We start from the raw sequence: 12387 nt of genomic DNA, 5'->3' as shown, positions 1-12387 counted from the left end.
AACACTGCTTGACACATAGTAAGCACTTAAATATCAATATTTGCTTTATTTTTTCTTTTCAATGTCCAAACCAAACTAAAGATCTATAAGAAAGCAATGGCACTGTCCAACCTACCTTATGGGAGCAAGGTGTATACCTGCTCTCTTCACCCATATCAGTTTCTGAAGAAGCTTAGTGACACCCACACATGAAACCCAGTAACTGGCATATATATACACAGCATTATGGGTGAAACCTAAATATAAGAAATGCCCATAATCAAAAGGATTTGGGGACAAAATTGATTTCTTGCTGTAACCAAAGATAAATGGGCTTCCAGCTGGGAATGATGGATGAGCCTTGGGCCCGAGACTTCAGGGCCAAGAGCCTGTGCAAAATAATCGATTCTCATGCTAGTAGTTTGTGCAGCATTTGCACTTTCTCCTCCCTGCTACTCCCATTCTCGCTGGGGCCTGGAGTGCAAAAAGCGAGGAGGTGGACAGAGGTTCAGCACCTTGCCTAGTGAACACAGGAAAGTGGCATCGCTGTGCTGTAGCCCAATGCCCTGGAAGGCAGTTGCCTTGGTAGCCCCTGCAGACTTTGCCAGCCATGTTGGCCAGCTTGTCTGTGGGCACTCAAGCAACCCATCAGGAGCACACACACTGACACATGTATACCTAATATACTATCTGTGCCGTTTCCTTCCAGCTCCTCTCACTTCCCTGCAGGCACAGCTTCCCAAGTTGCAGTCCCATTTTTCCTGTCTTGAAACCATCTGTGCTTTGCTTCGCGTGGATCTCTCCAGTAGGGAAAATAGAGCTGTCTGCCTAAATCTCAGGAACCCCTGAAAGCAAGAGGGAAGCCCCACCGATGACTACCAAGGGACCTGGGTTCAAGTACAGTCATTCAGCTTGTTCATCTTCCCTTTAGCACCTACCATGGTGGTGGGGGTGGGTGGGGGGGGTGTATCTGGGACAAGGAACCAGTCTCAGGAGATCAGTGAGACAGGAAAATGTAAACAACCCTCCCAACTTATCTTTACAAATGCCCTCTACTAAGGTCATCCTGGAAACAACCCTATAACAATGCCAAACAACAGGAAACACTTCTTCACAGGGTGGGAGGTAAACATATGGAATTCCCTACCACAGGAAGTTGTGCAGGCCAAGAGTATCAGAAGGTTCAAGAACTGTCTGGACAAATTCAGTGGCCAAAGAACCAGACAGGGGTTCCTAATGGGAAGTAAGAAATGCAGGAAACAGGAGATTTTCGATGCTACATCTCTAAATGTTAGGATGGATGTCAAAGCCGGCAACGACCACGTGAGTCTGCCAAGCATACAGCTGCCACCATCAGGAGGAGAATACTAAGATAGGTAGACAGCTGGGGGAATCCACTGATGGCTTTTCAGCGTGGTCCAGTGCAAAAAGCACAACACTGGGTGTCTCAAGAGACCTGGGTTCTAGTCCCAGCTCTGCCACTGGCCTGCCGTGGGACCTCTTCAATCCTGTTACCTCATCTGTAAAATGGAGATTAACTATCTGCCCTCACTACTTCTTAGATTGTGAGCCCAATTTGTTGGATTTTGTACCTACCCTGGCACTCGGCACAGTGCCTGACACTTAAATAACCACTTAGGTACTATAATTATTATGTAATGCTTCTTTACCAACTAACCCATTAGTGAAGATGCAAAAAATCCCAGACTGGGGCCCACACTGAATTCATCAATAGAATTTATTGAGCACCTACTGCATGCAGGGCATGGTACTGAGCCCTTGGGAGAGTATAAAACAGGCACAATCCCTGTCCACAAAGAGTTTACAGTCTAAGGGACCCAGCAGTAGAACAAAAAAACTCTAGTCGGACTTAAAAAAGTTGGCCTAAGAGGAGTCTGCGTCAGACCGGGGGCCAGCCATAGCCTGGTAGAAGGGCAACTTTGGATGAAACAAAGTTGCTGCACGGCCCAGTGGAAAAAGCAAGGACCTAGAAGTCAGAGGACCTGAGTTCTAATCCCAGCTCCTCCACTTTTGTGCTGTGTGACCAAGGGCAAGTCATTTAACCTCTCTGTGCCTCAGTTCCTTCATCTGTAAAATAAGGATTAAATCCTATTCCCTCCTACCTAGGCTGTGGGACTGGGACTGTGTCCAACCTATCATGTATTTGCCCCAGTGCTTAGTACACTGCTTGGGACATAGTAAGTGTTTAGTAAGTACTAAAATACCTGCATGTTGAAACTAGTGTAAGCGAGACCTAATTTAGACTTCGCAGGTTTCAACAATTATATCATTTACCTTAATACTGGCTGAACTTTTTCTTCTCTTTGGCATTCTTTCTGCTACCCCCGTTCTTTTTCAAAAAATCAGAAATAATCAGCCAGCGAAATCAATCCAAAGAGAATCTTAAAAAGCATGTTCCTTCATATTACACAGGATAAGGAAAAAAGACCAAAAACGTGTCATGAAAGCACTGTTTCAGAATTTTTTAAAAAAATCCATCAGATGTGCAAAATGACAGTACACATCATAATGAGAATTGTTATACTGGGTATAAAACATTATATATCCTAAAGTAATCCTTATACAAAGAGACTAATTTCCTCCTAAAATTTTAAAAACCCTATTAAGGTGTTCTATATCAGCCAGCCCTTTCAACCCTCTTCCCAACTCTTAAATAATTTTCTTCTGTAATTTTACTATTCCACTTCCCTCACAGACACCTGAAAAGTGAGGAAATGACAGAAAGTTTAAGCTTGTTTCCCTCCCCCACCAAAACTCATAAACTACATTTTCAGATGAACTCCTAAAAACCATACAATCTAATTTCTAAGATTTTCACTTACTTTTACACTACATATAATTTATACGTTCCCTTGCCGAAGTGGTATTATCCTTCAAAATCAGGATTGCAAGGCAGCACCCATTCTTTATGAACCTCCACCCACCAACCTAAATCTTCCCTCTTTTCCCTTCACTATATTGGTCACTTTTTTCCAAACACAAAAAGAAAACCCCAGAGTCACTTCTCCTACCAAAACCAGGGACCCTACTACAATCCAGTAATCGATTATAGCTCATCTTCAACAACCTGCAGATTTTAAAAAGCAGATTATGAGAGAGGGCCTATCCTGAGAACAAAAAGGTAGTTTGACTGGCCTTGCCCTGGGTGCCTCAGTTGTCCTTATATTTTGGTGTATTTTCTAGGAGTCTCTTTTCTTTCTGCTGTAAATCTGTGGCTTAAACCATGGTGAATCTATAATGAAACGGTAGCCCAGATTCACAAACGGTATTTAATACCTTTATTCTGAAATAATGCAGCAGTCATCAGACAACCCAAGCCTGCAGCAAGGAAATGTTAGTTCCTCATCTTCCTGGTCATGTTCTTCCAACAGCCACAGTAGCACTCATGGCTAAATCTGTTTGACTACTTTCAGTAGTAGCAGAAATGTTATTTATTGGATACCCCTGGGGGAGCAATGCATTGTACCAGTGGTTGAGAAAGTACAACAAACACGTGACATGTTCCCAGCCTACAAGGAGCTTACGCTCTAATGGTGGAGAAGTGCGGACATAAAATATTTATAAAGAGAGTGAGTACTCAGAATAACCAGTCCACCCACTGGTCCACCCAAATATGGTCTCTGGGAGAGACATTCTTTGAAAACAGGTTTCTTACATATTGCGGTCATCCAAAAAATGGTCTTTTGACAGGTGGCTTCCTATGCAGGCATACTGTATCTAAAATTGGGCCTCAATTCACCCAGATTTTATTCTTGGGGAAAAAAAAATCACCATGTACAAAGAAATCATGAAAAGATATCATGGTTTCAAAATAGTGATTAAGATTCCAGGCTCCCAAGATGACACACCTAATTTATCAACTACAAGTTTTATTTTTAAAATTTAAGGAAATTTTAACTTGTGACTAAGCTCTCTCACTTTGAGAGGAAATTCCATTCCTAGGCTAATCTGGCCCCCACAAAAGATAAAATAGCACCGATCTTAGCTTTATTATTCAAATCCCTAATCCAGCCAATGGTTCACTTCCCTGAGTTTCATTCTCAATTAGTGCTTCGTTTGTCTTTTAAACAATACCAGGAGTTTAGAATGCCTTTAGAGCATATTAGCTTTAAAAATAATAATAACAATTGTAGTATCTGTTAAGCGCTTGCTATGTGCCAAGGACTGTACTAAGCACTGGGGTAGATACAAGCAAATCGGGTTGGAAACAGTCCCTGCCCCACATGGTGCTCAGTCTTAATTCCCCTTTTACGGGTGAGGTAACTGAAGCAAGGAGGAAGGGAAGTGACTTGCCCAAGGTCATGCAGCAGACAAGTGGCAAAGCCAGGATTAGAACTCAAGTCCTTCTGACTCTAGGTCCATGCTCTATCCACTAAGCAATGCTGCTTTTCTATTTATCTTTATTTCTTTACTCATTTTTCTTCACACATGGTCATCTCAGGGTTGAGAGTCCTAACCAAAAATGATGAACGCTTACCATCAGTAAGCCCATCTGACTGCTCCAAAGTTTCAAAAGCATTTTTCTGCCTTTCTTTCAATTTCCCCTTTGAACGCATGATAAACACTTATTAAGAAAGATGAAGGCAAGTTGATAATGTGGTGCTTATGAGACAATATCTGATCTTCCGCTTCAAGTAACATGGGGTGGAACGGAGAGGAAGCAACCAGCTGATTCTACTGTCATCTGAACATCTGGGCTACAGTGTGTACTGTGAATCTGTACCACGTACAAAGTAAAGGATAAGAATGGATAGGCTGTGAATCATTGAAAGCATGCCTAAAAATCATCGTGTATATTTAGGCCCAACTGAACATAGAACCTGGTTGAAATTTCCTTAGGACAATAATCTGGATAACATGTTACTCACCACAGGTTTCCATTAAGTTCTCCCTAGGATATAAACAAACTTTTACTGTGAATAAAGCTTTCTCTTCTAAAGGTAGAATTTTTGATCAAAATGTCGGTAATAATCTCTGAAGCCAAAAAATATGAACTTATAGGGGGAGCTGGGGGTGGGGAGAAGGGTGGTTAGTGTGAGAAAAAGGAGTAGGGTCTGTGCTTGATTGGCTGAATACACCAAACCATGGATTAAGCAGCGTGGCCTAGTAGAAAGAGCACAACAGCACAAAACTGGGAGTCAGAGAACCTGTGTTCTAATTCTGGCTCTGTCACTTGCCAGCTATGTGACCTTGGACTTGGAATATTAAGTGACTTCGCTTAATATTCTATGCCAGTTCATTGTTCATTTGTAAAATGGAACTTAAAATACTTGTTCTCCCTACCCTATAGACTGTGCACCCCATGTGGGGCAGAGACTGTGCCTAACCTGGTTTTCTTGTATCTATCCCAGCACTTAGTACCATGCCTGGCTCACAGGGCTTGAACACCACAATTATTTATTATCTGCTTGAGATTCATTTTCAAATTCTAAACAACCTTCATACATCAACTGATGAGATGGGGATGGGCTATAATGTGTAACAGGAAAGAAATAAAGAGAAGGTTAAAAAGTTTCCTCTCCTCCCTAATGCCACAAGGATGGAAAATTCTTCTCCCCAGGTTTAACGGATCCTCAAGTTCCCTACCTCTAATTCCATATGGCCCAAATCAGTTAATTAGGTGTTAGGGCAAAGTTTAAAAGTGGAGAACTCCAGCTAAAAGGCTGAAAGTTTGTTGTGGGCAGGGAACGTGTCTACCAACTCTGGTTCCCTGCCCACAACAAACTTTCAGCCTTTTAGCTGGAGTTCTCCACTTTTAAACTTTGCCCTAACATCTAATTAACTGATTTGGGCCATACCAACTCTGTTGTACTGTATACTCCAAACACTTAGAACAGTGCTCTGCACACAATAAGCACTCAAATACCATTGACTGAATATAACAAGACCATGCTATTCCAAGATAAAGGTATCAGCCCCTTCAGTCTCACTCTAGGTGGATTTGACTGATCAACACTAAAAGGGTTGAGTTAGGTAAATTTCTGGATATACACAAGGGAGAGAGATGCGAGGGTTACAAGATAAAGGATGTGAAAAGGCTTGGAATATGCCAGGCAGAGAAGGCCATACTGGGCGGGGGGTGGCGGTGGGGGGAAGAAACTTGAGAAGGAATTTAAAAGCTAAAGTGGACTTGGTGTGGAAGGGATTCAAGCCATTCCAAACGTGCAGGTCAACCAGAAACATATTAAAGAGCAGATTATTCGAAGGCAAACAACTGACTCACTGCATATTCTAGGATGGTCTAGTTCTGCCTGAACCTAATATGCTTGGGCTTGGCTAAACCAGGTCTCCCACCCCAACCCCCAACCCCTCTGTCAGAGGATGATTCAACTTTCTGGGCACAGGGTACAGAATTGACCCGATTTCCCCCAAAAATTGACCTGGTCTCAAGGCAAGGGCGTTGACTCAGGCACTCTGACAAACCCTCCTCAGACACGGTTGGACCCTGACCAGCCTTGAGTAATCGGGGGGGTGGACAAAGAGATCTGCGGTACGAAAGGCATGAGTGAGGACACGATGCAGCGAGGAACCGTGAAGTAGCATTGCCTAGAGAAGCAGCATGGCCTAGTGAAAAGAACACAGGCCTGGGAGTCGGAGGACCTGAGGTCTAATTCCAGCTCCACCTTGTGTCTGCTGTGTGACCTTGGGTAAGTCACTTCACTTCTCTGTGTCTCAGTTACCTCATCTGTAAAAGGGGGTTTAAGACTGAGAGCCCTATGTGGGATAAGTGTCCAACCTGATGCGTGTGTATCTATCCCAGCACTTAGAGAACAATGCCTGACACTCAATAAGCACTTAAATACCATAAAAAGGGGAGGAAAAAGAGCTGAATGAAAAGGTCAAATGGGAATATCGAGTCAGTGAGGTGGAGACGGCCAATCAGTGGAAGACCTCGAAACTCATTCTTGAGAATTCTATCTTTCTGGAGAGGGCGCTACAGAAGGGAAGAGAGTGCCGTAATCAGAATAGCAACAGATGCTAAGGAGAAATAAGCACCTTATTTTTGCATGTGGAGAAACTGAGGCACAAAACAGTTATGTAACTTGCCAAGTGTTTGTTTTGCCCTAATTTTTTTTTTAAAGTGTAGCCTCTTCCTGATAGTGGGAGAAGGAAATCCTGGGAAAAATAGAGAGAACAATTTTTTTAAAAATGTAGATTATTCCTATGCATGTTAATAAGGCAAATGATCAATTGCTGAATCAAATTTCCACTTTAGCCCCCATATGTAAGCAGGGTTTGAAAATGAATCTGTGCCTGTAATTTAATGAAATTTCCCCAGCCACTTAGCAGTGTCAAGACTGTCCAAAATGTGCTTCCTTGGCTTTCAAAATCTTCCCCACCCATCCAACCTCCCTACCAACAGGGCCTTTTGCCCCTTGTACTCATCCCTCAAGAAGAAACCTTGCAGTACCTGCAGCTCCATTCTGTCATGAATTCCCCCAACTTCACAGGATTGCTCTAATTCAACTTTCTCTCTCCCCCACTACAGGGAAAAAAAAAAAAATCCTTGTTCACATCCTGTTCAACTCTAGTTTAACTGGGCTGGATTATTGTAATCCCCCTCCTCCCTGCCACCAGTACTGCTCCCTACAATTAATTTTCTTAATAGCCATCAAATCCATCCTTCTTGCCAGCTGTTCTTTTCACATGCAGAATCTTGCAGATCTCCCTGCCACCCTCTTTATGGAGACCAATCTCCTGATCATCTGCCACAAACTTCTAAATTAAGGCACTTTACATTACCCAGTGTCTCCCATAACCACCTACTCCCACTGCTCTGCTGGTATTTAACGGTCTGGGGCCAACCCTTCCTCTGATTCTCTAACTTCTAACCTAATTCCTTCTCACCCAGTATACAGCATATCCACAGTTTATCCCACCCAACCTATGGCTATCCACAAGTTCCAAGCATTTCCCTTGAGCTTCTTCCTGTTCCTCCTGCCCTTCAGGGTCATTTTAAAATCACACGTCACATCCCCAGTCAGAGGCGATCTCATCCTTTGCCTCCCCCGGCTCCCCGCACAAACGCCACAAACACCCAACTCTGTCCATAAGAAATCTATTTACAGTACTCCTTGGGCAGGCCCCAGCTTCAGTGTCTTCATGGTTAGAGCCTTACATGTTTTGCCTTCTATTCAGCCTTATTTGTCCTGTCCACACCAATAATGCTCAATAAGAAAACCTCGAAGTGCAACCCCTAGTATAGGTACATGTACATAAGGTCACTTGGTTATGGCAATCTATTACCAACATTAACAGCAAGATAGCTTCATAAATAGGATATTATGAAAACATTTTGGTCATCCTCACGAGGAAATTGCTAGGTGGTATTATTTCTGGCATGTACACGGAGGAAAAAAGTTCAATTATTACAGAAGCGCTTGCAAGGTGGAAACACCCACTGCTGGGCTCATTCATCACTCACTCCCTCTCTTGGTCCCCAAACAGACATGTCACTTGCATTTAAGAACCCAGGATGTCATGAGTGAACTGGAAGGCACGGAGAAAAAGAATTCAAAAGGGAAAAGGGCTGGAAAGGGAGAAACCCTGGGAAAGCAAATATAAAGCTGTGAAAGCTGGGATAAGGTCAAAGGAATGGTGAGAGAAAAAGAGGAAAGCGACGGGTTACCTGCGCTTGGGTGTACAAACTTGGCTTTGTTTAAAAACAGCATATGACAGTGATTGAGCTTGCTGGTAGAGGCAGGTTGCAGTTAACTAGCAATACGAACATCGGCTCCAGACTCTGGAGCCCAGTAGAGACCCGATACCATGAATCAAGGCTTCTCGACACTAACTCTGCATTTCTTTTGGAACGGGGATTAAATCCAGGGTAAGAACCTAATGTATGAAATTTAAAGAGCTACTTTGGCAATCCCTGATTTATGACAGTTGATTTTTTTTTCTGCTCAAGTACATGGCCAAACATTTGCTTATTCACATCATAATTTGTAAGATGGTAAATGGGCTCCTCCATTTATTCATTGTGGGCTTCTGAACAACTATTTAACATCTGTTACAGGTTCCCTACTTAAAAAAAAAAGGGTGGGGGGAACCTATTTTCCCTGTCTGTCTCAGAGGACTGCTATTGAGAAGCAGCATGCCCTAGTGGATAGAAGGCAGTCCTGGAAGTCCGAAGGAACCAAGTTCTAATCGCAGCTCCCCTACTTGTGTGCTGTGTGACCTTGGGCATATCACTTCCCATCTCTGTGCCTCAGCTCATTTGTAAAATGGGGACTAAGACATTGACCCCACGTGGGACACGGACGGTATCCAACTGCAATACCTCGTATCTATCCCAGCACTTAATACAGTGCCTGGCGCATAGTAAAAGCTTAACAAATATCATTTTTAAAAAAACGTCGCAGGAATTAACTTGCATGTCCTTTAGAGAAATAAATTCCTTGGCATAAAAGAAACTGGTGTTTGGTATTTACAAACTATGTGGCCTGTCTCCTAACCTGGCACCCCTGTAAATTACTAAAGTTACAGGCCAGACTTTAGTGTCCAGGTAAGGGTTACAGTTAGCACAAATAAACTGCACAGGATTGCCAGAGTCGACAGGGATCCCAAAATAAGCCAAGGCCAGGCCTGCTGTGCCCTGGCTAATGCCACTCTGGCTCTCTACTTTGTCTTTAACTTCTCCATCCACCTACCTCCTTCTGCCCCAGCCCCTCACCATTTTGCCCCCAGAGAAGGATGGCAGGACAGGCTGGGCACCTACTGACAAACTGAGAGGAGAGAGGCACCTAAGTGGCCATTCTGCCATGCAGACCTGCAATACCCACAGTTTATCCAACCCAACCTGTGGGTACCCACGACCGAGTCAGGTTGGGTACTGGTGGGAAATGTGATTTCTGCTCAGCTCTTCACCTATATTGGGGAAGAGAGTTGGGCAAAGGGGCATCGATTCGGCATACATCTTTGCACTCCCGCGTCCTCAGAAATAGAGGATTTAAATCCCGACTAAATTTGGGTGTTCCACTTCACTACTTTAGGTGATTTCTGCTCAGCTCTCCACCTATATTGGGGAAGAGAGTTGGGCAAAGAGGCATCGACTCGGCATACATCTTTGCACTCCCGCGTCCTCAGAAATAGAAGATTTAAATCCCGACTAAGTTCGGGTGTTCCACTTCACTGCTTTAGGTAGCTGCATAGGGACCCCTAGCTGCTGCTCTGGCGAGCTGAGTTCGCAACGGTATACCTGCTAGTGTCACCTCAATGAAACAATGGTAACAGTAACACAATGACCAGAGCCTTTCAAATCTGCGCCCCCCAAAATCGGTCGGGGAGAAACCTGATTAGACTGTGAGCCCACTGTTGGGTAGGGACTGTCTCTATATGTCCCAACTTGTACTTCCCAAGCGCTTAGTACAGTGCTCTGCACACAGTAAGCGCTCAATAAATACGACTGATTGATTAGGGATATGAGTAAGCAGGAGGGTACGTGTATTTAGTAGGTTTAAATACATATCTGAGATGACTGTCCTGGCATACAACAGCCCCCACCCCCAGTCTCCAGGGACTACTTCATTAACTACACGATTCAAGAATTCGCACCTACTCAGCCTTCCTGTCCCGCCATCGACCCCGGCCCACGTCCTCCCCCGGGCCTGGAATGCCCTCCCTCTGCCCATCCGCCAAGCTCGCTCTCTTCCTCCCTTCAAGGCCCTGCTGAGAGCTCACCTCCTCCAGGAGGCCTTCCCGGACTGAGCCCCTTCCTTCCTCTCCCCCTCGTCCCCCTCTCCATCCCCCCACCTTACCTCCTTCCCTTCCCCACAGCACCTATATATATATATGTCTGTACATATTTATTACTCTATTTTACTCGTACCTATTCTATTTATTTTATTTTGTTACTATGCTTGGTTTTGTTCTCTGTCTCCCCCTTCTAGACTGTGAGCCCACTGTTGGGTAGGGACTGTCTCTATACGTTGCCACCTTGTACTTCCCAAGCGCTTAGTACAGTGCTCTACACATAGTAAGCGCTCAATAAATACGATTGATGATGATGATGATGTACATATGTTTGTACATATTTTATTACTCTACTTTACTCGTACCTATCTATTCTATTTATTTTATTTTGTTAGTATGTTTGGTTTTGTTCTCTGTCTCCCCCTTCTAGCCTGTGCGCCCACTGTTGGGTAGGGACTGTCTCTCTATGTTGCCAGCTTGGACTTCCCAAGCGCTTAGTACAGCGCTCTGCACACAGTAAGCGCACAATAAATACGACTGATTGATTGATCGAGGAGGACGGCTTCTGGCAAGCGACAACACAATAGACTGCCGACCTGATGTGAATTCTCCCCAAGGTGGGGGAGGAGAGAGGGAAGGCCTTTTAGACTGTGAGCCCGCTGTTGGGTAGGGACTGTCTCTATATGTTGCCAATTTGTACTTCCCAAGCGCTTAGTCCAGTGCTCTGCACATAGTAAGCGCCCAATAAATACGATTGATGATGACGATGATGATGAAGGCCTGCTGGCCGGCCGGATTAGGGCGAGTGAAAATGGAGCCGGCGCATCCCGCCCTGCCCCCATCGTCCGGCCGGGAAGGAGCCGGGAAGGATCCGGCTCTCGGGCCCGGGCAATCCCCTCCGTCCCTCCATGTGGCGACGGAACACATGGAGCTGGTCCCCGCCTCCCGCGGGGTCCCCCCCTCCGACCGACGGCGGGGTCCGAAGGCCGACGTCTCCGGCGGCCCCGGAGCCCCTGCCCCAGCAGGCCGCGCGCGCCGCATGACGGAGGGGAAAAGCGGAGGCGGCCATGAGGAGACCCGCCGCCTCCCGCCCGGGAGCCGCCCCGAGCCCGGGCCTCGCCTCAGGCCCACACTCACCTCCACATCGCGGCCCTTGTTCTTGAAGCTCTTGATGCGGTGGTTCTCCAAGCCGGCGTTTTCGGCCATGGCTCTGGGCGGCGGCGGCGGCGGCGGCGCGGGGCGGGGGGGGCGGGGGGGGGAGACGACGGGGCCGAGCGGGGCACGGGCCGAGGCGCCTCAGAGCGCGAGGCGGCGGCGGCGGCGCGAGGGGACGGAAAGAGGGAATCGGCCGCGGAGGGGCGGGGGGGGGGGGCCGAGGGGCACGCGCAGGGAGCGGACCTCGGCCCACGTGACCCGGGCTCGCGACGCTCCCGCGCCGCGCCGACTCGGGCGGGCGCGCTCGGCTGACTGGCTCCGACGTGCCCCCCCCGCTCCCCTCGCCGATCCCTCCGCGGGGCCGCGGCTCATTTGCATAAAGTGGAGCGGGGGGCGCGCGCAGCCGGGCTCGCAGCCAGGACTACAGCTCCCGACAGGCACCGCGCCGCCGGCGGGGGCCAATGGGGGGGCCGCTTCGCTCTGACGCGGCGCGCGTGCGCGTGCGGGCGGCCGGCCGCCCGCTCGGGGCCTCAGGGG

At 46.6% G+C, this 12387-nt stretch overlaps 1 protein-coding gene across 1 annotated transcript in view; it reads right to left on the bottom strand.

The window, feature by feature from the left end:
- KPNA3 (karyopherin subunit alpha 3) overlaps positions 1-11919 on the bottom strand; it is a 55995-nt gene extending 44076 nt beyond the window's left edge. Inside the window, exon 1 of the mRNA XM_038762038.1 lies at positions 11833-11919. Coding sequence (XP_038617966.1) covers positions 11833-11901 — 69 coding nt within the window. The 5' untranslated portion in view covers positions 11902-11919. The remainder of the gene's footprint in view (positions 1-11832) is intronic.
- Positions 11920-12387: the final 468 nt, after the last annotated feature.

Source organism: Tachyglossus aculeatus, chromosome 20 (assembly GCF_015852505.1).
Source record: "Tachyglossus aculeatus isolate mTacAcu1 chromosome 20, mTacAcu1.pri, whole genome shotgun sequence".
Taxonomy (NCBI): Eukaryota; Metazoa; Chordata; class Mammalia; order Monotremata; family Tachyglossidae; genus Tachyglossus; species Tachyglossus aculeatus.
The sequence above is the reverse complement of the archived record's forward strand: the minus strand, read 5'-3'. Positions and strand labels throughout refer to the sequence as shown.